The 26872-nt window shown below is 47.2% G+C and overlaps 2 protein-coding genes across 2 annotated transcripts in view; one reads left to right on the forward strand and one right to left on the reverse strand.

Moving 5' to 3' along the window:
- LOC147096368 (zinc-binding protein A33-like) overlaps positions 1-26872 on the forward strand; it is a 766539-nt gene that overhangs the window by 264141 nt on the left and 475526 nt on the right. The gene's annotated exons all lie outside the window — the stretch shown is intronic.
- The window catches only part of LOC147096376 (E3 ubiquitin-protein ligase TRIM39-like), a 68191-nt gene continuing 43179 nt past the window's right edge, over positions 1861-26872 (reverse strand). Inside the window, exon 4 of the mRNA XM_085973810.1 lies at positions 1861-4369. Within this exon, the coding sequence (XP_085829936.1) occupies positions 3837-4369 (533 nt within the window). The 3' untranslated portion in view covers positions 1861-3836. The remainder of the gene's footprint in view (positions 4370-26872) is intronic.

Below are 26872 nucleotides of genomic sequence, written 5' to 3' on the forward strand. Positions count from 1 at the left end.
CTCCGGCCAATCCGCTTCCCCCGGGAGAGACCCGCCCCCCTCGCTGAGTGATAGGCTCTCCGGCCAATCCACTTCCCCCGGGAGAGACCCGCCCCCTCACTGAGTGACAGGCTCTCGGGCCAATGACAAGGTCATTGTCACTGGACACGGGCTCTTCTATTTCAGCCTGTGAATCGCACGCAGACGGGTCGCGGAACAGACTCCGGAATTGGTCATTGACGGAACCTTCATGCGGTTCCTTCTGAGAGCGAGTGAAGCTGGCGGGCCTTGGGGAAGTGTGGCCAATGGCCGCGGTGGGAAAGCAGCTCGAGTGAGCCGGACCGCGGGAATCCACCGGAGACACGGCCATGGAGCGCCACCTTCCGGCTGTGGAGCCACATTACAGGCAGCGAGCTCACCGGCTTCCTGCAGTTCTGACCAAGGCTCATCGACCTGAAACTCGGTTTCTCTCCCTACACATGCTGCCTGACCTGCTGAGGATTTCCAGCATTTCCTGTGTTTATTCCTGCAGTTCACACCTCATTCTGGACTTAGCTGGACATTTTGAACTACCGCCCAAAACCAATTTTATCCCCAGAATTCGTTCATTGATTTTTTTTTGTTCGTAATGAATTTGCATCCAACCAGCGATCACGTGGTTTTAGAGCAGTCTCGCCATGCTTATTACATTCATTAATCTAACAATACAAACAAAGTGAACGAAAGTAATAAAAATGTTGTCAGACAAAAACTGTAAAGCAGGAAGTTCAGGCGCTGCTTACTGGTCTGTCAGGAGCAAGATACCCGGGGATGTAGTGGAAGAAAGTTCACGGGCACTGTTGTTGGCCACACATTGAGATCCAGATCTTACTCAGGCCAACAGAGGCAGGTAAAGAGAGGAAAGGAGCATCAATCACACAGCGGCATAGAGTTTCCCAGCAGAACCAGGGTGTATTCCAGCAGATGCATGAATCACACAGCAGAGGGAATCAGCATCCCAGCAGAAGCAGGGTGCTCACATCAGAGCCAAGACACGTCCCAGCACAGGCAGTGAGGTAAAGAAATGAAACAAAGGTGCTCTCTTCTTCTGTATCTGCTCGAAGCAGGTTACATTTCCGTATTAGCAGAGACATGGTGTGAACAATAATATAAAAAACAGAATCTACTAATACAATAAACCTGAATTGGAAAAGGTGTTTCAGGTGTATAACGCCTCATCACGAGTTCTGATGAAAAGATTCACATTCAAACCATCAATCGGCTCTTTTCTCTTTACAGATACTGACTGGCCTGCCATGCACTGCCGGCACTTTGTGTTTTATATCCGGGAGGAACAGTTTGCCAGTGAGCCCCATCAGCTGGGAACAGATGTGTGGCACTGGAGGGGCGGGGGGAAAGGGGACAACTAAATTTGCCACACTACAGTGACAGAGCTTACTCATGAAAAAAATAAGTTGAAAACCACAATATTTCTCAATGCACTGAGGGCTGTAAAAGAGATTTCACTGCAGCTTATAGGGCAGCACAGCTCAGACTGGGAGATCACCATGTGTGGAGTGCAGCGAGCACCGTGGCACAGTGAGCTGAGCACCAGCACAGCCAATCGCCTTTTTATAATGTGGCTTTCTTTGTAGAAGTCCCTCAATCCTCAATTTCCTCGCTTCTTCTCCTGAAGGCACTAACTCCAGTCTCGGGAACAGCCGAGCTGAGCTCAGTTGTGTCCTCACCTGATGGCCACGTCCAGCGGGAGGAGTCACTGGAGAACACCCAGGCTGAGGCTCTTTTCTCTAGATAAGAGAAGACTGAGGGGTGATGTCGCTTTTAAAAGTTCTTTAGAATAATTTCTCCATGACTACACAAAGCACTCTGGGTACAGATATATTGTGTATCAGCAAAACAGGTTTATTATGCATTAAACATCCAGTACAAAGAAGTAATACTGAACAAGAAGATAGTCACAGTCTGTTCATCGAACCCTGGCATTCCTCTGAGTGACTGTGGCGCTAATTACATTACATGGACATTACATTAAACCTACCTCTTTGACCAAGCTCAGTATCAGATTTGGTTTGATAACATTCCTGTGAAGCGCCTTGGGTCATTTTACTATGTTTAAGGTGCTATATAAATGCAATTTGTTGTTGTTGTTTGATTCAAATCCAGGACCAAGGGGTGAAGTAACGGTCTGACACATACCTAGGGCGCTGCCTAGGATAATCCAGTAACTAGTTTCCATTCACTTTTGACCAAAGTATCTCCCAGGCACCCTCTGGAAATAAATTTCATGTCTTCAGCAACCACTTCAGAGATTTTTTAACTGATTAATCTCCTCTCTGTACTCGGAATACAGGCCCAGATTTTGGAATTCCGCTCTCCTGACACACAGCAAGAGCCCATATTGGGAAATTCCACAATCCTAACCTGTGCTTTTTTGAACATTGGACAGACCGGGATGCGGATTTTCCTGACAGGGACTCGGTGTGTGCCAGGAGCACGGAACAGGGAATTCTACGCTCGTGTTTATTTTCCATTCTTTTTCTGATCCCATCGTCTTTCAGTTCTGAAGGAAGGTCCTGCCTGAATTGTCTGATCCGCCGAGTGTTTCAGCATTTGCAGTTTTTGATATTCCCTCAGTACCGGTTTCCACCAGCAGGTGGTGATACTGCACTGTAAAACTTTACAGCGCTTTGTACAGCTCGCCATCACCATCTCCTGGCTGAAAGTGGCACTACAATCAACTGCAGGGGAACGTCAAACACTCTGGGGCGAATTTTCACTTTTACCACAACAAGCGTTAGCGGATCGGCCGCCCGTTTTACAGCCCGCACCGCAGTAAAAGTAAACATTCAGCCCGTTAAACCGGAGATTTGCAAACTCCCCGTCATCTTGAAGAGAGATAGTTTGTGTGTTTCTCATCACTAATGGTGCTGATGAACTGAGGAACGTCCTCATTTTGAGAGCACAACTTATACCTGCTTTTTAATATAAAGGAGTGGGGCAGTGATGAGAAAGGGCAGGGATGGAGTTGCTGTCGGTTTTACTTTTTATTTTAGTCTTTGTTTTTATTACAGTGTCAGCCAGTGGCTCAGTTGGTGGCACTCTCGCTTCCTGAGTCAGAAAGTTGTGGGTTCAAGTCCCAATCCAGAGACATGAGCACAACAATCTAGGCTGACACTCCAGTGCAGTACTGAGCGAGCGCCGCACTGTCGGACGTGTCTTTTCGATGAGACCTTAAACCGCGGCCCTGTCTGCTCTCTCAGGTGGATGTAAAAGATCCCAAGGCACTATTTCAGAGAAGAGTTCTGAGGAAGGGTCATCGACCTGAAACGTTAACTCTGTTTCTCTCTCCACAGATGCTGCCTGACCTGCTGAGTATTTCCAGCATTTTCTCTGTTTATTTCAGATTTCCAGCATCCGCAGTATTTTGCTTTTGTGTTTGAGTTTTCCCCGGTGCCTTGGCCAATATTTATCCCTCAATTAGCTTAACAAAAAACAGATTATCTGGTCATTATCACATTGCTGTCTGTGGGAGCTTGCTGTGCGCAGATTGGCTGCCGCGTTTCCCACATTACAACAGTGACTACACTCCAAAAAGTACTTCATTGGCAGTAAAGCGCTTTGGGAAGCCCTGTGGTCGTGAAAGGCGCTATAGAAATGCATGTCTTTCTTTCTTCTTCTGACATTTTATATTTTTATTGGTTGTATTTACAGTCTCATTGGGATTTTACAATGTGTAATTTGGAAATTACATTTTCTAACTCCTGACCCCTGACCCCTGCTCCTGACCCGAATGGCGTGGGGGGTCAAGTCACTGTGACGTCATGGATGATGCGGGCCGGCCCGAGGCCCCGCCCATTTTACAGACCCGGATCGGAGCCGGAGCAGATTCTCAGCCACTTTTTCACATCCCAAGTCCCAAAGAAAGGATAAAGTTTCCCCGTGAACTTATTCCCAGTGAAGGTGTGGAGATGGGACTTGGTGTCCGCACTGTAAAATGAAACTGTCCCGGACTCATAACTGAGATAAACTCCCACCTTCCCGGGGATCGGACCGGCGAGGAGATGGGGTCGAGGGGAGGAGTTTACATTAAACCCATCATTAAACTGCCCGATGGTCCAGAATCCAGTCTCCGGGCTCAGTGTGAGCCGACCCTTCCTGTCCACAGACTCTGCGGCTACTCCCAGACTCCAGACCCGATTCCCCGCCACCTCCACCTCCCAGTAATGTCTCCCCGATGTGAATCCCTCCGATGCCAGCACACAGGGCTTGCCTGTAAACCTCTTCCCGGTGTCAAGGAGATTCCTCTCGGTCGCGGTCCATCTCACACTCTTCAGGTCCTCAGACACCTCGAGCTGTGGATGCGCTGTTTCCACATCCAGGGTCACAGAGACTGGGAGAAAAAGAAGAGAATTAGAAAGATTCACCCGGGATTAGAGAGAGACTGGCCGGGGATCGGTGGGGGAGAGATTGGCCGGGGATCGGGGGGAGAGACTGGCCGGGGATCGGGGGAGAGACTGGCCGGGGATCGGGGAGAGACTGGCCGTGGATCGGGGGGAGAGACTGGCCGGGGATCGGGTAGAGACTGGCCGGGGATCGGGGGGAGACTGGCCGGGGATCGGGGGGAGAGACTGGCCGGGGATCGGGGGGAGAGACTGGCCGGGGATCGGGGGGAGACTGGCCGGGGATTGGGGGGAGAGACTGGCCGGGGATCGGGGGGAGAGACTGGCCGGGGATCGGGGGAGACTGGCCGGGGATCGGGGGGAGAGACTGGCCGGGGATCGGGGGGAGAGACTGGCCGGGGATCGGGGGGAGAGACTGGCCGGGGATCGGGGGGAGAGACTGGCCGGGGATCGGGGGGAGAGACTGGCCGGGGATCGGGGGGAGAGACTGGCCGGGGATTGGGGAGAGACTGGCTGGGGATCGGGGGGAGACTGGCCGGGGATCGGGGAGAGACTGGCCGGGGATCGGGGGGAGAGACTGGCCGGGGATCGGGGAGAGACTGGCCGGGGATCGGGGGGGAGAGACTGGCCGGGGATCGGGGAGAGATGTTCTCACCGAGATCCCCCTTTCTGACTGATTTTTTTGTTTCTCAATTCGAGAAAAGAGCCGCCCTGAGGGGAGGAAACGAGGATCTGACAACAGCAGAAAACGCCGGGACTTCCAGGGAGGGAGGTCACAGCTTCTGAAAATATCAAACATTACACCCGCCTCCGCACTGTGGGATTCTGTGGGGATATAAATACTAAAATGAACAAAAGCTGGAACTGGAGCCTCAATGTACAACTAAATACTGTTCCCAGTTTAATGCACCACAAACTGGGGTTAAAATACCTGGGGGTTGAACACATTCCATACTCCTTACCAGATTACTAACTGAGGAAAGTCTCTCTGTGGGACTGGGTGTATATGGGTAGATGTGTGTGTGTGTGTTCCTCAAAGTAGAAACGTCAAAGTTTTCAGACGATATGAAACTTGTAAATGTTGTAAATAATGAGGAGGATAGTAACAGACTTCAGAAGGACATAGACAGGCTGGTGAAATGGTCAGACAAATGATCGACAAAATTTAATGCAGAGAAGTGTTTAGTGATATTTTGGAAGGAAGAATGAGGAGAGGCAATATGATCTCAATGGTACAATTTTAAGGGTGTGCAGGAACAAAGAGACCCCTGGGGGGGTATGTACATAAATCTTTGAAAGTGGCAGGACAAGTTGAGAAGGCTGTTAAAATAATATGGGATCCTTGGCTTTATTAATACAGGAATAGAGTACAAAAGCAAGGAGGTTATGCTAAACCTTTATAAATCACTGGTTAGGCCTCAGCTGGAGGATTGTGTTCAATTCTGGGCACCGCACTTTAGGAAGGATGTCAAGGCCTTGGACAGGGTGTGGAAGAAATTTAGTACAATGGTACCTGGGATGAGGGACTTCAGTCACGTGGAGAGACTGGAGAAACTGGGGTTGTTCTCCTCAGAGCAGAGAAGGTTAAGAGGAGATTTGACAGACGTGTTCAAAATCATGAATGTTTTTGATCGAGTAAATAAGGAGAAACTGTTTCGAATGGCAGAAGGGTTGGTAACCAGAGGACACAGATTGAAGGTGATTGGCCAAAGAACCAGAGGCGACATGAGGAAACATTTTTTACACAGCGAGTTGTTGTGATCTGGAACGCGCTGCCTGAAAGGGCAGTGGAAGCAGATTCAATAGTAACAATCCAAAGAGTATTGGATAAATAGTTCAAGGGAAAAAATGACAAGGCCGTGGGGAAAGAGCAGGGGACTGGGATTAATAGGAGAGCTCTACCAAAGATGGGCCGAATGGCCTCCTTTTGTTCTGTATCATTCTATGGTCACAAAAAATAAGCATTTTATTAAGAGTGTCTAATCCTCCACCTGTGAGTAGTCTGCTTTCAAATGACCAAGAATGACTTTAAAACTGTACTGAACCATTTACTAGTTTCATTGGTGTACACTTGTCGGTTTCTTCGTAAATTAAATATATTTTAATATTTAAAAACTGTTAAAACGTGCCTACTAGTGTCTGTGCCCCTAAAAATTAGTTCAATTTGAAGAGCTTCCTCAAACGGGCACAATCAGCGGAAACTCGCCAGGCTCATTATCCCGATCTGGCGGCGGGGCCAGTTTTATGGGCGGGGTCGATAAATGGAACAACACCCAAAAGCTCAGAGGGACTTGGACTTCGAGCTTCGAGCAGCGTAAGGAGATGAGAGCTACACGCTTACAACTGTTCCTGATAAGTCCTCCAGTGAGTATCTGTCTGTCCCAGTGTAAGAATCCTGAGAAATCCCCATTTCACATTCCCACTAGCTAACATGGACGAAATGAAATAAACATTATTAGTTGTAGGTTTAGGTTGGTATTAGGTAACTGTTAGTCAATGTTCACCAATTCTTGAATAATCGTGCTTATAAACCAGTGTAATATGCCTTGGGTAGACCCGGTTAGATTTTAAAATGGAAGAAAGAGGCCTTGGGCCTGCTTGACCAAATATTAAAGGTGCAGACTTTAACAAGCCTTGTTAGCAAAGCGACAGTCAGTCTGTGAGAAAAGCTGAGAGAATTAATGGAATTCCAGAGACTGAGATACGAGTCAGGGATTGTAAGATTGTTATGAATTACATGTTCGTTGTTTTTTTGAATACTTGTTTTGATATGTTAGAACATCCGCAGTGAATTATAAAAACAAAGGCTAACAGCAAGTGCCATATCTCAACCTGTGGAGACATATTCCTTTAGTATTGCCATAAATACCCCAGATAAAACCGCTTGGACCACCCAGCATTGACATCGGTACCGGCTACAGACATGACAATGGCACACCCAGCCCAGTCGACCCTGCAAAGTCCTCCTCACCAACATCTGGGGACTTGTGCCAATATTGGGAGAGCTGTTCCACAGACAAGTCAAGCAACAGCCTGACAGACTCATACTCACAGAATCCTACATTTCAGCCACTGTCCCAAACTCCTCCATCACCATCCCTGGACATTTCCTGTCCCACCGGCAGGACAGACCCACCAGGAGTGGTGGCACAGTGGTATACAGTCGGGAAGGATTGGTCCTGGGAGTCCTCAATATTCACTCCGGATCTCCTGAAGTCTCATGGCTTTAGGTAAAGCATGGTCTATCTGTGCCAGTAATCTCACGGTCACTGTATAATCTGTCTGTACCAGTAATATCACGGTCACTGTATAATCTGTCTGTACCAGTAATCTCACGGTCACTGTATGATCTGTCTGTAACAGTAATCTCATGGTTACTGTATGATCTGTCTGTGCTAGTAATATCATGGGCACTGTATGATCTGACTGTACCAGTAATCTCACGGTCACTGTATGATCTGTCTGTACCAGTAATCTCACAGTCACTGTATGATCTGTCTGTGCCAGTAATCTCACGGTCACTGTATGATCTGTCTGTACCAGTAATCTCACAGTCACTGTATGATCTGTCTGTACCAGTAATCTCATGGTCACTGTAGGATCTGTCTGTACCAGTAATCTCACGGTCACTGTATGATCTGTCTGCACCAGTAATATCACGGTCACGGTATGATCTCAGTGTACCAGTAATCTCACGGTCACTGTATGATCTGTCTGTACCAGTAATCTCACGGTCACTGTATGATCTGTCTGTACCAGTAATCTCACGGTCACTGTATGATCTGTCTGTACCAGTAATCTCACGGTCTCTGTATGATCTATCTGTACCAATAATGTCACGTTCACTTCATGATATGTCTGTACTAGTAATCTCACTGTAACATTATGATCTGTCTGTTTCAGTAATCTCACGGTCATTGTATGATCTGTCTGTGCCAGTAATCTCACAGTCATGTATGATCTGTCTGTACCAGTAATCTCATGGTCACTGTATGATCTGTCTGTACCAGTAATCTCACGGTCACTGTATCATCTGTCTGTACCAGTAATCGCACAGTCACTCTATGATCTGTCTGTGCCAGTAATCTCACAGTCACTGTATGATCTGTTTGTACCAGTAATCTCAAGGTCTCTGTATGATCTGTCTGTACCAGTAATCTCACAGTCACTGTATGATCTGTCTGTACCAGTAATCTCACGGTCACTGTATGATCTGTCTGTACCAGTCATGTCACGGTCACTGTATGATCTGTCTGTGCTAGTAATATCACGGGCACTGTATGATCTGACTGTACCAGTAATCTCACAGTCACTGTATGATCTGTCTGTGCTAGTAATATCACGGGCACTGTATGATCTGTCTGTACCAGTAATCTCACGGTCACTGTATGATCTGTCTGTACCAGTCATGTCACGGTCACTGTATGATCTGTCTGTGCTAGTAATCTCACAGTCACTGTATGATCTGTCTGTGCCAGTAATATCATGATCTGACTGTACCAGTAATCTCACGGTCTCTGTATGATCTGTCTGTATCAGTAATCTCATGTTCACTCCATGATCTGTCTGTATCAGTAATCTCATGTTCACTGTATGATCTGTCTGTACCAGTAATCACACGGTCAATGTATGATCTGTCTGTACCAGTATTCTCATGGTCACTGTATGATCTGTCTGTACCAGTAATCTCACTGTCTCTGTATAATCTGTCTGTACCAGTAATCTCACGTTCACTGTATGATCTGTGTATACCAGTAATCTCACGGTCACTGTATGATCTGTCTGTGCCAGTAATATCACGGTCACTGTATAATCTGTCAGTGCCAGTAATCTCACGGTCACTGTATGATCTGTGTGTACCAGTAATCTCATAGGCACTGTATGCTCGGTCTATGCCAGTAATCTCACCGTCACGGTATCATCTGCCTGTACCAGTAATCTCACGGTCATGTATGATCTGTCTGTACCAGTAATATCATGGTCACTGTATGATCTGTCTGTACCAGTAATCTCACGGTCTCTGTATAATCTGTAAGTACCAGTAATCTCATGGTCACTGTATGATCTGTCTGTACCAGTAATCTCACGGTCTCTGTATGAGCTGTCTGTACCAGTAATCTCAAGATCACTGTATGATCTGTCTGTACCAGTAATCTCACGGTCACTGTATGATCTGTCTGTACCAGTAATCTCACGTTCACGGTATGATCTGACTGTACCAGTAATCTCACGATCACTGTATGATCTGTCTGTACCAGTAATCTCACGGTCACTGTATGATCTGTCTCTACTAGTAATCTCACGGTCACTGTATGATCTGAGTGTTCCAGTAATCTCACAGTCAGTGTATGATCTGTCTGTACCAGCAATCTCACGGTCACTGTATGATTTGTCTGTGCCAGTAATATCACCGTCACTGTATGATCTGTCTGTACCAGTAATCTCACGGTCACTGTATGATCTGTCTGTGCCAGTAATATCACGATCACTGTATGAACTGACTGTACCAGTAATCTCACGGTCTCTGTATGATCTGTCGGTACTAGTAATCTCACGGTCAATGTATGATCTGTCTGTACCAGTAATCTCACGGTCACTGTATGATCTGTCTGTACCAGTAATCTCACAGTCACTGTATGATCTATCTGTACCAATAATGTCACGTTCACTTCATGATATGTCTGTACTAGTAATCTCACTGTAACATTATGATCTGTCTGTTTCAGTAATCTCACGGTCATTGTATGATCTGTCTGTACCAGTAATCTCGCAGTGATTGTATGATCTGTCTGTGCCAGTAATCTCACAGTCATGTATGATCTGTCTGTACCAGTAATCTCAAGGTCACTGTATGATCTGTTTGTACCAGTAATCTCATGGTCACTGCATGATCTGTCTGTACCAGTAATCTCACGGTCACTGTATCATCTGTCTGTACCAGTAATCTCACAGTCACTGTATGATCTGTCTGTGCCAGTAATATCATGGTCACTGTATAATCTGTCTGTACCAGTAATCTCACGGTCACTGTATGATCTGTCTGTACCAGTCATGTCACGGTCACTGTATGATCTGTCTGTGCTAGTAATATCACGGGCACTGTATGATCTGACTGTACCAGTAATCTCACAGTCACTGTATGATCTGTCTGTGGCAGTAATATCATGGTCTGACTGTACCAGTAATCTCACGGTCTCTGTATGATCTGGAAGTATCAGTAATCTCATGGTCACTGTATCATCTGTCTGTACCAGTAATGTCACGGTCACTGTATGATCTGTCTGTATCAGTAATCTCATGTTCACTCCATGATCTGTCTGTATCAGTAATCTCATGTTCACTGTATGATCTGTCTGTACCAGTAATCTCACGGTCACTGTATGATCTGTCTGTACCAGTAATCACACGGTCAATGTATGATCTGTCTGTACCAGTAATCTCACAGTCACTGTATGATCTATCTGTACCAGTAATCCCATAGTCACTGTATGATCTGTCTGTACCAGTAATCTCACGGTCACTGTATGATCTGTCTGTACCAGTAATCCCATGGTCACTCTATGATCTGTCTGTACCAGTAATCTCACGGTCACTCTATGATCTGTCTGTACTAGTAATCTCACGGTCACTGTATGATCTGTCTGTACCAGTACTCTCACTGTCTCTGTATAATCTGTCTGTACCAGTAATCTCACGTTCACTGTATGATATGTGTATACCAGTAATCTCACGGTCACTGTATGATCTGTCTGTGCCAGTAATATCACGGTCACTGTATGATCTGTCTGTACCAGTACTCTCACTGTCTCTGTATAATCTGTCTGTACCAGTAATCTCACGTTCACTGTATGATATGTGTATACCAGTAATCTCACGGTCACTGTATGATCTGTCTGTGCCAGTAATATCACGGTCACTGTATAATCTGTCAGTGCCAGTAATCTCACGGTCACTGTATGATCTGTCAGTGCCAGTAATCTCATGGTCACTGTATGATCTGTGTGTACCAGTAATCTCATAGGCACTGTATGCTCGGTCTATGCCAGTAATCTCACCGTCACCGTATCATCTGCCGGTACCAGTAATCTCACGGTCATGTATGATCTGTCTGTACCAGTAATATCATGATCTGACTGTACCAGTAATCTGACGGTCACTGTATGATCTGTCTGTACCAGTAATCTCATGGTCACTGTATGATCTGTCTGCACCAGTAATCTCACAGTCACTGTATGATCTGTCTGTACCAGTAATCTCACGGTCACTGTATGATCTGTCTGTACCAGTAATCTCACGGTCTCTGTGTGATCTGTCTGTGCCAGTAATATCATGATCTGACTGTACCAGTAATCTGACGGTCACTGTATGATCTGTCTGTACCACTAATCTCACGTTCACAGTATGATCTGTGCAAACCAGTAATCTCACGGTCACTGTATGATCTGTCTGTACCAGTAATCTCACGGTCACTGTCTGATCTGTCTGTGCCAGTAATATCACGGTCACTGTATGATCTGTGCATACCAGTAATCTCACGGTCACTGTATGATCTGTCTGTGCCAGTAATCTCACGGTCACTGTATGGTCTGTCAGTGCCAGTAATCTCATGGTCACTGTATGATCTGTCTGTACCAGTAATCTAACGGTCACTGCATGATCTGAGTGTAGCAGTAATCTCATAGGCACTGTATGATCTGTCTATGCCAGTAATCTCACGGTCACGGTATCATCTGCCTGTACCAGTAATCTCACTGTCATGTATGATCTGTCTGTACCAGTAATATCACGGTCTCTGTATGATCTGAGTGTACCAGTAATATCACGGTCACTGTATGATCTGAGTGTACCAGTAATCTCACAGTCACTGTATGATCTGAGTGTACCAGTAATCTCACGGTCACTGTATGATCTGTTTGTACCAGTAATCTCACGGTCTCTGTATGATCTGAGTGTACCAGTAATCTCACGGTCTCTGTATGATCTGAGTGTACCAGTAATCTCACGGTCACTGCATGATCTGTCTGTACCAGTAATCTCACGGTCACTGTATGATCTGAGTGTACCAGTAATCTCACAGTCACTGTATGATCTGTCTGTGCTAGTAATATCACGGGCACTGTATGATCTGACTGTACCAGTAATCTCACGGTCTCTGTATGATCTGAGTGTACCAGTAATCTCATGGTCACTGTATGATCTGTCTGTACCAGTAATCTCACGGTCACTGTATGATCTGTCTGTACCAGTAATCTCACGGTCACTGTATGATCTGAGTGTACCAGTAATCTCATGGTCACTGTATGATCTGTCTGTACCAGTAATATCATGATCTGACTGTATCAGTAATCTCACGGTCTCTGTGTGACCTGTAAGTACCAGTAATCTCATGGTCACTGTATGATCTGTCTGTACCAGTAATCTCACGGTCACTGTATGATCTGTCTGTACCAGTAATCTGACGGTCACTGTATGATCTGAGTGTACCAGTAATCTCATGGTCACTGTATGATCTGAGTGTAGCAGTAATCTCATAGGCACTGTATGATCTGTCTGTACCAGTAATCTCACGGTCACGGTATCATCTGTCTGTACCAGTAATATCACGGTCACTGTATGATCTGTCTGTACCAGTAATCTCACGGTCAATGTATGATCTGTCTGTACCAGTAATCTCACGGTCACTGTATGATCTGTCTGTACCAGTAATCTCACGGTCACCGTATGATCTGTCTGTGCTAGTAATATCACAGGCACTGTATGATCTGACTGTACCAGTAATCTCACGGTCTCTGTATGATCTGGAAGTACCAGTAATCTCAAGGTCACTGTATGATCTGTCTGTACCAGTAATGTCACGGTCACTGTATGATCTCAGTGTACCAGTAATCTCACGGCCACTGTATAATCTGTCTGTACCAGTAATCTCACGGTCACTGTATGATCTGTCTGTACCAGTAATCTCACGGTCACTGTATGATCTGTCTGTACCAGTAATCTCACGGTCACTGTATGATCTGTCTGTACCAGTAATCTCACGGTCACTGTATAATCTGTCTGTACCAGTAATCTGACGGTCACTGTATGATCTGTCTGTACCAGTAATCTCATGGTCACTGTATGATCTGTCTGTGCCAGTAATATCATCATCTGACTGTCACAGTAATCTCACAGTCACTGTATGATCTGTCTGTACCAGTAATCTTACGGTCACTGTATGATCTGTCTGTAGCAGTACTCTCACTGCCTCTGTATAATCTGTCAGTGCCAGTAATCTCACGGTCACTGTATGATCTGTCAGTGTCAGTAATCTCACGGTCACTGTATGATCTGTCTGTACCAGTACTCTCACTGTCTCTGTATAATCTGTCTGTATCAGTAATCTCACGTTCACTGTATGATCTGTGTATACCAGTAATCTCACGGTCACTGTATGATCTGTCTGTGCCAGTAATATCACGGTCACTGTATGATCTGAGTGTAGCAGTAATCTCATAGGCACTGTATGATCTGCCTATGCCAGTAATCTCACGGTCACGGTATCATCTGCCTGTACTAGTAATCTCACGGTCATGTATGATCTGTCTGTACCAGTAATCTCACGGTCACTGTATGATCTGTCTGTACCAGTAATCTCACGGTCTCTGTATGATCTGAGTGTACCAGTAATCTCACGGTCACTGTATGATCTGTCTGTACCAGAAATCTCACGGTCTCTGTATGATCTGTCTGTACCAGTAATCTCACGGTCACTGTATGATCTGTGTGTACCAGTAATCTCACGGTCACTGTATGATCTGTCTGTACCAGTAATCTCACGGTCACTGTATGATCTGTTTGTACCAGTAATCTCACGGTCTCTGTATGATCTGAGTGTACCAGTAATCTCACGGTCACTGTATGATCTGTCTGTACCAGTAATCTCACGGTCACTGTATGATCTGTCTGTACCAGTAATCTCACGGTCACTGTATGATCTGTCTGTACCAGTAATCTCACGGTCACTGTATGATCTGTCTGTACCAGTAATCTCACGGTCACTGTATGATCTGTCTGTACCAGTAATCTCACGGTCACTGTATGATCTGTCTGTGCTAGTAATATCACGGGCACTGTATGATCTGACTGTACCAGTAATCTCACGGTCACTGTATGATCTGTCTGTGCCAGTAATATCATGATCTGACTGTACCAGTAATCTCATGGTCACTGTATGATCTGTCTGTACCAGTAATGTCACGGTCACTGTATGATCTCAGTGTACCAGTAATCTCACGGTCACTGTATGATCTGTCTGTATCAGTAATCTCATGTTCACTCTATGATCTGTCTGTACCAGTAATCGCACGGTCACTGTATGATCTGTCTGTACCAGTAATCCCATAGTCACTGAATGATCTGTCTGTACCAGTAATCTCACGGTCACTGTATGATCTGTCTGTACCAGTAATCCCATGGTCACTGTATGATCTGTCTGTACCAGTAATCTCACGGTCACTGTATCATCTGTCTGTACCAGTAATCCCATGGTCACTGTATGATCTGTCTGTACCAGTAATCTCACGGTCACTGTATGATCTGTCTGTACCAATACTCTCACTGTCGCTGTATAATCTGTCCGTACCAGTAATCTCACGGTCACTGCATAATCTGTCAGTGCCAGTAATCTCACGGTCACTGTATGATCTGTCTATGCCAGTAATCTCACGGTCACGGTATAATCTGCCTGTACCAGTAGTCTCACGGTCATGTATGATCTGTCTGTACCAGTAATATCACGGTCACTGTATGATCTGAGTGTAGCAGTAATCTCATAGGCACTGTATGATCTGCCTATGCCAGTAATCTCACGGTCACGGTATCATCTGCCTGTACCAGTAGTCTCACGGTCATGTATGATCTGTCTGTACCAGTAATATCACGGTCACTGTATGATCTGAGTGTACCAGTAATCTCACGGTCTCTGTATGATCTGAGTGTACCAGTAATCTCACGGTCACTGTATGATCTGTCTGTACCAGTAATCTCACGGTCTCTGTATGATCTGTCTGTACCAGTAATCTCACGGTCACTGTATGATCTGTGTGTACCAGTAATCTCACGGTCACTGTATGATCTGTCTGTACCAGTAATCTCACGGTCACTGTATGATCTGTCTGTACCAGTAATCTCACGGTCACTGTATGATCTGTCTGTAACAGTAATCTCACGGTCACTGTATGATCTGTCTGTACCAGTAATCTCACGGTCACCGTATGATCTGTCTGTGTTAGTAATATCACAGGCACTGTATGATCTGACTGTACCAGTAATCTCACGGTCACTGTATGATCTGTCTGTGTTAGTAATATCACAGGCACTGTATGATCTGACTGTACCAGTAATCTCACGGTCACTGTATGATCTGTCTGTGCTAGTAATATCACGGTCACTGTATGATCTGTCTGTATCAGTAATCTCATGTTCACTCTATGATCTGTCTGTACCAGTAATCTCACGGTCACTGTATGATCTGTCTGTACCAGTAATCTCACGGTCACGGTATGATCTGTCTGTACCAGTAATCTCACGGTCACCGTATGATCTGTCTGTGCTTGTAATATCACAGGCACTGTATGATCTGACTGTACCAGTAATCTCACGGTCACTGTATGGTCTGTCTGTGCCAGTAATATCATGATCTGACTGTACCAGTAATCTCACGGTCTCTGTATGATCTGGAAGTACCAGTAATCTCAAGGTCACTGTATGATCTGTCTGTACCAGTAATGTCACGGTCACTGTATGATCTCAGTGTACCAGTAATCTCACGGTCACTGTATGATCTGTCTGTACCAGTAATCTCACGGTCTCTGTATGATCTGAGTGTACCAGTAATCTCATGGTCACTGTATGATCTGTCTGTACCAGTAATCTCACGGTCACTGTATGATCTGTCTGTACCAGTAATCTCACGGTCACTGTATAATCTGTCTGTACCAGTAATCTGACGGTCACTGTATGATCTGTCTGTACCAGTAATCTCACGGTCACTGTATGATCTGTCTGTACCAGTAATCTCACGGTCACTGTATGATCTGTCTGTACCAGTAATCTCACGGTCACTGTATAATCTGTCTGTACCAGTAATCTGACGGTCACTGTATGATCTGTCTGTACCAGTAATCTCACGGTCACTGCATGATCTGTCTGTACCAGTAATCTCACGGTCACTGTATGATCTGTCTGTGCCAGTAATATCATCATCTGACTGTCACAGTAATCTCACAGTCACTGTATGATCTGTCTGTACCAGTAATCTCACGGTCACTGTATGATCTGTCTGTGCCAGTAATATCATCATCTGACTGTCACAGTAATCTCACAGTCACTGTATGATCTGTCTGTACCAGTAATCTCACGTTCACTGTATGATCTGTGTACACCAGTAATCTCACGGTCACTGTATGATCTGTCTGTACCAGTAATCTCACGGTCACTGTATGATCTGAGTGTACCAGTAATCTCACAGTCACTGTATGATCTGTCTGTGCTAGTAATATCACGGGCACTGTATGATCTGACTGTACCAGTAATCTCACGGTCTCTGTATGATCTGAGTGTACCAGTAATCTCATGGTCACTGTATGATCTGTCTGTACCAGTAATCTCACGGTCACTGTATGATCTGTCTGTACCAGTAATCTCACGGTCACTGTATGATCTGAGTGTACCAGTAATCTCATGGTCACTGTATGATCTGAGTGTCGCAGTAATCTCATAGGCACTGTATGATCTGTATATGCCAGTAATCTCACGGTCACGGTATCATCTGTCTGTACCAGTAATATCACGGTCACTGTATGATCTGTCTGTACCAGTAATCTCACGGTCACTGTATGATCTGTCTGTACCAGTAATCTCACGGTCACTGTATGATCTGTCTGTACCAGTAATCTCACGGTCACCGTATGATCTGTCTGTGCTAGTAATATCACAGGCACTGTATGATCTGACTGTACCAGGAATCTCACGGTCTCTGTATGATCTGGAAGTACCAGTAATCTCAAGGTCACTGTATGATCTGTCTGTACCAGTAATGTCACGGTCACTGTATGATCTCAGTGTACCAGTAATCTCACGGCCACTGTATAATCTGTCTGTACCAGTAATCTCACGGTCACTGTATGATCTGTCTGTACCAGTAATCTCACGGTCACTGTATGATCTGTCTGTACCGGTAATCTCACGGTCACTGTATGATCTGTCTGTACCAGTAATCTCACGGTCACTGTATAATCTGTCTGTACCAGTAATCTGACGGTCACTGTATGATCTGTCTGTACCAGTAATCTCACGGTCACTGTATGATCTGTCTGTGCCAGTAATATCATCATCTGACTGTCACAGTAATCTCACAGTCACTGTATGATCTGTCTGTACCAGTAATCTTACGGTCACTGTATGATCTGTCTGTAGCAGTACTCTCACTGCCTCTGTATAATCTGTCAGTGCCAGTAATCTCACGGTCACTGTATGATCTGTCAGTGTCAGTAATCTCACGGTCACTGTATGATCTGTCTGTACCAGTACTCTCACTGTCTCTGTATAATCTGTCTGTATCAGTCATCTCACGTTCACTGTATGATCTGTGTATACCAGTAATCTCACGGTCACTGTATGATCTGTCTGTGCCAGTAATATCACGGTCACTGTACGATCTGTCAGTGCCAGTAATCTCATGGTCACTGTATGATCTGTGTGTACCAGTAATCACACGGTCACGGTATCATCTGCCTGTACTAGTAATCTCACGGTCATGTATCATCTGTCTGTACCAGTAATATCACGGTCACTGTATGATCTGAGTGTAGCAGTAATCTCATAGGCACTGTATGATCTGCCTATGCCAGTAATCTCACGGTCACGGTATCATCTGCCTGTACTAGTAATCTCACGGTCATGTATGATCTGTCTGCACCAGTAATATCACGGTCACTGTATGATCTGAGTGTACCAGTAATCTCACGGTCTCTGTATGATCTGAGTGTACTAGTAATCTCACGGTCACTGTATGATCTGTCTGTACCAGTAATCTCACGGTCTCTGTATGATCTGTCTGTACCAGTAATCTCACGGTCACTGTATGATCTGTGTGTACCAGTAATCTCACGGTCACTGTATGATCTGTCTGTACCAGTAATCTCACGGTCACTGTATGATCTGTTTGTACCAGTAATCTCACGGTCTCTGTATGATCTGAGTGTACCAGTAATCTCACGGTCACTGTATGATCTGTCTGTACCAGTAATCTCACGGTCACTGTATGATCTGTCTGTACCAGTAATCTCACGGTCACTGTATGATCTGTCTGTACCAGTAATCTCACGGTCACTGTATGATCTGTCTGTACCAGTAATCTCACGGTCACTGTATGATCTGTCTGTACCAGTAATCTCACGGTCACTGTATGATCTGTCTGTGCTAGTAATATCACGGGCACTGTATGATCTGACTGTACCAGTAATCTCACGGTCACTGTATGATCTGTCTGTGCCAGTAATATCATGATCTGACTGTACCAGTAATCTCATGGTCACTGTATGATCTGTCTGTACCAGTAATGTCACGGTCACTGTATGATCTCAGTGTACCAGTAATCTCACGGTCACTGTATGATCTGTCTGTATCAGTAATCTCATGTTCACTCTATGATCTGTCTGTACCAGTAATCGCACGGTCACTGTATGATCTGTCTGTACCAGTAATCCCATAGTCACTGAATGATCTGTCTGTACCAGTAATCTCACGGTCACTGTATGATCTGTCTGTACCAGTAATCCCATGGTCACTGTATGATCTGTCTGTACCAGTAATCTCACGGTCACTGTATCATCTGTCTGTACCAGTAATCCCATGGTCACTGTATGATCTGTCTGTACCAGTAATCTCACGGTCACTGTATGATCTGTCTGTACCAATACTCTCACTGTCGCTGTATAATCTGTCCGTACCAGTAATCTCACGGTCACTGCATAATCTGTCAGTGCCAGTGTGGTAAACCACGTTCACTATTGTATCACTGTTAGTAGTTAGCACTGTTCACCACTGTTCGTTATAACTGTATCACTGACCACTATTGTATCACGGTACGAGGTCGCCTCTTGCCACACTGCTATACCTGGGATGACCACTGCCGACTCCGCCTTGGCTCCACCCACCAGGCCAGGTATAAAGGTGAGCGACTGGCTGGTATTCCTCCTGCTTGGATCGGATCACCCACGAGAGTGGGCTCTGTTATTTAGTCAATAAAAACCTTTAGTCACCTTCGTAACTCTTCGCCTTTTATTGGAGGAATTGATAGGTATATCAATTTTATTGACTAAATTTAATGATGTCCGACAACGAGTCACAACCGGCGGAGGAGCCACCAGCGCAGCTCCCAGGAGCACAGCCACACCAGCCAGCTTGGCTGCGAGCCCTCAGACCGCCGTACCTGGACCTGAACCCACGAGCAGCAAACTCAGCCGCAGACTTTAAACACTGGCTGGTCTGCTTCGAATCATACCTGAGAGAATCCAGCGTCCCTCAGGCATCCAAACTAAGTGTCCTGCAGGCGCAACTGAGCCCGAGAGTATACACTCTCATCGAGGACATGACTACCTACGAGACCGCCATCAACCTGCTGAAACAGAAGTACCGGACCCCGGTAAACTACATGTACGCTAGGCACCTCCTAAGATCACGGCCGCAACAGCCAGGAGAATCAGTAGCCGAATTCTCACAGGCGCTATATGCACTCGCCAGGAACTGTGACTTTAAATCGGTGTCGGCAGCCGAAAATACTGAAGATAATATCCGCGACGCATTCCTGAAAGGCCTACGGTCCGAGTACTCACGGCAAAGACTGCTGGAAGCTAAAGACCTCAGCATGGAAAAAGCTGAAGCCCTCGCTATCTCCCTGGAAGTGGCCCACCAAGATCAGGAAGCATTCACCAGGTACTGCTCGCGACCCTGGGACTCGGGCCCGACCCCTACCACAGCACCCTTCCCAGCGCCGCCCCCGGGACCTACCTCTGCGTCGGCGTCCCGGACCCGACCGGCCCCGCCACCCCCGGCACCGGCCCCGACATCGGGCATCCGCGATCGGGCCGCCGGCTGTTTTTTTTTGTGGCCAGGAGAAGCACCCGAGGTCGCGCTGCCCAGCCAAGAACTCCACATGCAGAACCTGCCTGAAGAAAGGCCACTTCTCCAAGGCCTGCAGGAGCGGATCCTCAGAGGCCAGCAGTGCCGCATGCGAACTATGGGGGCGGCCATCTTCGTTTAGGGCAACTGAGGCCAGCATCCCCACACATGAGTCATGGGGGCGGCCATCTTTGTTTAGGGCAACTGAGGCCAGCATCCCCACACATGAGTCATGGGGGCGGCCATCTTTGATTAAGGCAACCGACCCCAATAGTGCCTCATGTGAGCTACGGGGGCAGCCATCTTCTCCGTCATTTTGCCCTACCTCGTGGGAGACGCCATTTTACTCACCACGCCCGACCGCCTCGCCCGCAGATGACAACGACTCGCTCAGCTACACACTAGCTTCCGTCACCCTGGACCAAGCCCGCCCGCACCATCTGTCCAAGTCAATGATGGACATCAAAGTGAACGGCCACGCCACGACCTGCCTGTTCGACAGCGGAAGCACGGAGAGCTTCATCCACCCAGACACGGTGAGCCACTACTCCCTCTCTGTCCTACCAACGCGCAGCCGAATCTCGATGGCATCGAGGTCCCACGCCACGGACATCAGCGGCTACTGTGTCGTGACCCTGTCGGTTAAGGGCATGGAGTATAAAAACTTTAAACTCCTCGTCCTCCCCCATCTCTGCGCTGCCGTCCTACTAGGGCTGGACTTCCAATCCCACCTCCAAAGCGTAACCCTAGCATACGGTGGACCCCTCCCCCCACTCACAGTCAACAACCAGCAAACGTTAAACCGCCCACCGCGTAACACCTGCAGCCTCTCCACCCTCAAGGTCCCGCCACCCTCTCTGTTTGCTAACCTTACCCCTGACTGCAAACCCGTCGCTACCAAAAGCAGGCGGTATAGCGCCGGGGACAGAGCCTTCATTAGCTCTGAGGTGCGGCGCCTCCTGAAAGAGGGCATTATCGAGGGGAGCAGCAGCCCCTGGCGTGCCCAGGTCGTAGTCGTAAAGACCGGCGATAAAAACCGCCTGGTCATCGACTACAGCCAGACCATAAACAGATATACCCAGCTGGACGCATACCCCCTCCCCCGCATATCTGACATGGTCAATCAGATTGCACAGTATAAAGTATTCTCGACCATCGACCTGAAGTCGGCCTACCACCAACTCCCTATCCACCCTGAGGACCGCCAGTATACCGCCTTCGAGGCGAATGGGCGCCTATACCACTTCCTTAGGGTCCCCTTCGGTGTCACTAATGGGGTCTCGGTCTTCCAAAGGGAGATGGACCAGATGGTTGACCAGAACGAACTGCAGGCTACATTCCCCTACCTAGATAACGTCACTATCTGCGGCCGCGACCGGCAGGAACATGACGCGAATCTGGAGAAATTCCTCCGTACGGCCCAACGGCTGAACCTCACCTACAATAAGGAGAAATGCGTGTTTAACACCACGCGCCTTGCCATCCTCGGCTGCGTAGTGGAGAACGGAATCATCGGCCCCGACCCAGAAAGAATGCGCCCCCTCATGGAGCTACCCCTCCCCCACTGCCCTAAAGCACTTAGGAGAACCCTGGGGCTTTTCGCCTACTATGCCCAATGGGTACCCAATTACGCGGACAAAGCCAGACCCCTCCTGAAAGCCACTTCCTTCCCCCTCACGGAGGAGGCGTGCGCGGCCTTCTCCCTCATTAAGGGAGACATAGCCAAGGCCACGATGCACGCAGTGGACGAGTCCATCCCCTTTCAGGTGGAGAGCGACGCATCCGACTTCGCCTTAGCCGCCACCCTAAACCAGGAGGGGAGGCCAGTGGCCTTCTTCTCAAGGACCCTACAGGGCCCCGAGATCCGACATTCGTCGGTCGAGAAAGAGGCCCAGGCGATCGTGGAGGCAGTACGGCGCTGGAGGCACTACCTGGCAGGCAAACGATTTACCCTCCTCACCGACCAGCGTTCGGTGGCTTTCATGTTTAATAACAAGCTGAAGGGCAAAATCAAGAATGACAAGATTTTGAGATGGAGAATCGAGCTCTCCACCTACGATTATGAGATCTTGTACCGGCCAGGCAAGCTGAACGAATCCCCTGATGCCCTTTCACGAATGACATGCGCCAGCGCGCATATCGATAGGCTTCAGACCCTCCACGACCAGCTCTGCCACCCCGGAGTCACCAGACTCTACCATTTCATTAAGGCCCGCAACCTGACCTACTCCATCGAGGAGGTCAGGACCATGACCAGGAACTGCCACACCTGTGCGGAGTGCAAACCGCACTTCTATAGGCCGGACCGAGCAAGCCTGATCAAGGCCACCCGCCCCTTCGAGCGCCTGAGCATCGACTTTAAGGGGCCCCTCCCGTCCTCTGACCGTAATGTGTACTTCCTCAACATCGTTGATGAGTACTCCCGTTTCCCCTTTGCCTTCCCCTGCCCCGACATGACCAGTAGCACGGTCATTAAGTGCCTGAATGCCCTCTTCGCCTTGTTCGGGTTCCCGAACTATATACACAGCGACCGGGGCTCCTCCTTCATGAGCGAGGAACTCCGGCAATTCCTCCTAGAGAGAGGTATTGCAGCAAGCAGGACCACCAGCTACAACCCCAGAGGTAACGGTCAGGTGGAAAGAGAGAACGCGACGGTATGGAAGGCCGTCCTCTTAGCCTTAAAGTCTAAGGGCCTCCCAACCTCCCGCTGGCAAGAAGTCCTCCCGACAGCGCTGCACTCCATCCGGTCATTACTTTGCACGGCCACTAACACCACCCCCCATGAACGAATGTTCGTTTTCCCCAGGAAGTCGACTACGGGAACCACTCTACCAACCTGGCTGACCGCCCCGGGGCCGGTCTGGCTGCGGAAACACGTGAGGACCCATAAAACGGACCCCCTGGTCGAGAGGGTGAACCTCCTGCACGCCAACCCCCAGTACGCCTACGTGGCGTACCCAGACGGGCGGGAGGACACTGTCTCCCTACGAGACCTCGCACCCTCAGCCGATCCGGAAACACCGCCACCACCCCCCCCAACCTCAGTCCAGGTAGACGGCATGCCGGAACCCCACGAGCCCTCGCCGACCACACAAACACCAGCATCAACACCGGATAAGGCACCAGCACCGGATAAGGCAACACCACCGCTGCGGCGATCGGAGAGGCTTACGAAGCCTCCGGACAGACTGACCTACCAGAATTGGTAGTACACTTCACCCCGCCGGACTTAATTCTAAACAAGGGGTGAATGTGGTAAACCACGTTCACTATTGTATCACTGTTAGTAGTTAGCACTGTTCACCACTGTTCGTTATAACTGTATCACTGACCACTATTGTATCACGGTACGAGGTCGCCTCTTGCCACACTGCTATACCTGGGATGACCACTGCCGACTCCGCCTTGGCTCCACCCACCAGGCCAGGTATAAAGGTGAGCGACTGGCTGGTATTCCTCCTGCTTGGATCGGATCACCCACGAGAGTGGGCTCTGTTATTTAGTCAATAAAAACCTTTAGTCACCTTCGTAACTCTTCGCCTTTTATTGGAGGAATTGATAGGTATATCAGCCAGTAATCTCACGGTCACTGTATGATCTGTCTATGCCAGTAATCTCACGGTCACGGTATAATCTGCCTGTACCAGTAGTCTCACGGTCATGTATGATCTGTCTGTACCAGTAATATCACGGTCACTGTATGATCTGAGTGTAGCAGTAATCTCATAGGCACTGTATGATCTGCCTATGCCAGTAATCTCACGGTCACGGTATCATCTGCCTGTACCAGTAGTCTCACGGTCATGTATGATCTGTCTGTACCAGTAATATCACGGTCACTGTATGATCTGAGTGTACCAGTAATCTCACGGTCTCTGTATGATCTGAGTGTACCAGTAATCTCACGGTCACTGTATGATCTGTCTGTACCAGTAATCTCACGGTCTCTGTATGATCTGTCTGTACCAGTAATCTCACGGTCACTGTATGATCTGTGTGTACCAGTAATCTCACGGTCACTGTATGATCTGTCTGTACCAGTAATCTCACGGTCACTGTATGATCTGTTTGTACCAGTAATCTCACGGTCTCTGTATGATCTGAGTGTACCAGTAATCTCACGGTCACTGTATGATCTGTCTGTACCAGTAATCTCACGGTCACTGTATGATCTGTCTGTACCAGTAATCTCACGGTCACTGTATGATCTGTCTGTACCAGTAATCTCACGGTCACTGTATGATCTGTCTGTACCAGTAATCTCACGGTCACCGTATGATCTGTCTGTGTTAGTAATATCACAGGCACTGTATGATCTGACTGTACCAGTAATCTCACGGTCACTGTATGATCTGTCTGTGTTAGTAATATCACAGGCACTGTATGATCTGACTGTACCAGTAATCTCACGGTCACTGTATGATCTGTCTGTGCTAGTAATATCACGGTCACTGTATGATCTGTCTGTATCAGTAATCTCATGTTCACTCTATGATCTGTCTGTACCAGTAATCTCACGGTCACTGTATGATCTGTCTGTACCAGTAATCTCACGGTCACGGTATGATCTGTCTGTACCAGTAATCTCACGGTCACCGTATGATCTGTCTGTGCTTGTAATATCACAGGCACTGTATGATCTGACTGTACCAGTAATCTCACGGTCACTGTATGGTCTGTCTGTGCCAGTAATATCATGATCTGACTGTACCAGTAATCTCACGGTCTCTGTATGATCTGGAAGTACCAGTAATCTCAAGGTCACTGTATGATCTGTCTGTAGCAGTAATGTCACGGTCACTGTATGATCTCAGTGTACCAGTAATCTCACGGTCACTGTATGATCTGTCTGTACCAGTAATCTCACGGTCTCTGTATGATCTGAGTGTACCAGTAATCTCATGGTCACTGTATGATCTGTCTGTACCAGTAATCTGACGGTCACTGTATAATCTGTCTGTACCAGTAATCTGACGGTCACTGTATGATCTGTCTGTACCAGTAATCTCACGGTCACTGTATGATCTGTCTGTACCAGTAATCTCACGGTCACTGTATGATCTGTCTGTACCAGTAATCTCACGGTCACTGTATAATCTGTCTGTACCAGTAATCTGACGGTCACTGTATGATCTGTCTGTACCAGTAATCTCACGGTCACTGCATGATCTGTCTGTACCAGTAATCTCACGGTCACTGTATGATCTGTCTGTGCCAGTAATATCATCATCTGACTGTCACAGTAATCTCACAGTCACTGTATGATCTGTCTGTACCAGTAATCTCACGGTCACTGTATGATCTGTCTGTGCCAGTAATATCATCATCTGACTGTCACAGTAATCTCACGTTCACTGTATGATCTGTGTACACCAGTAATCTCACGGTCACTGTATGATCTGTCTGTACCAGTAATCTCACGGTCACTGTATGATCTGAGTGTACCAGTAATCTCACAGTCACTGTATGATCTGTCTGTGCTAGTAATATCACGGGCACTGTATGATCTGACTGTACCAGTAATCTCACGGTCTCTGTATGATCTGAGTGTACCAGTAATCTCATGGTCACTGTATGATCTGTCTGTACCAGTAATCTCACGGTCACTGTATGATCTGTCTGTACCAGTAATCTCACGGTCACTGTATGATCTGAGTGTACCAGTAATCTCATGGTCACTGTATGATCTGTCTGTACCAGTAATATCATGATCTGACTGTATCAGTAATCTCACGGTCTCTGTATGACCTGTAAGTACCAGTAATCTCATGGTCACTGTATGATCTGTCTGTACCAGTAATCTCACGGTCACTGTATGATCTGTCTGTACCAGTAATCTGACGGTCACTGTATGATCTGAGTGTACCAGTAATCTCATGGTCACTGTATGATCTGAGTGTCGCAGTAATCTCATAGGCACTGTATGATCTGTATATGCCAGTAATCTCACGGTCACGGTATCATCTGTCTGTACCAGTAATATCACGGTCACTGTATGATCTGTCTGTACCAGTAATCTCACGGTCACTGTATGATCTGTCTGTACCAGTAATCTCACGGTCACTGTATGATCTGTCTGTACCAGTAATCTCACGGTCACCGTATGATCTGTCTGTGCTAGTAATATCACAGGCACTGTATGATCTGACTGTACCAGTAATCTCACGGTCTCTGTATGATCTGGAAGTACCAGTAATCTCAAGGTCACTGTATGATCTGTCTGTACCAGTAATGTCACGGTCACTGTATGATCTCAGTGTACCAGTAATCTCACGGCCACTGTATAATCTGTCTGTACCAGTAATCTCACGGTCACTGTATGATCTGTCTGT

The sequence above is a fragment of the Somniosus microcephalus genome, unplaced genomic scaffold (genome assembly GCF_052327205.1).
Source record: "Somniosus microcephalus isolate GS21.2 unplaced genomic scaffold, FLI_Smic_1.0 unresolved_chr1, whole genome shotgun sequence".
In the NCBI taxonomy this organism is placed as follows: domain Eukaryota; kingdom Metazoa; phylum Chordata; class Chondrichthyes; order Squaliformes; family Somniosidae; genus Somniosus; species Somniosus microcephalus.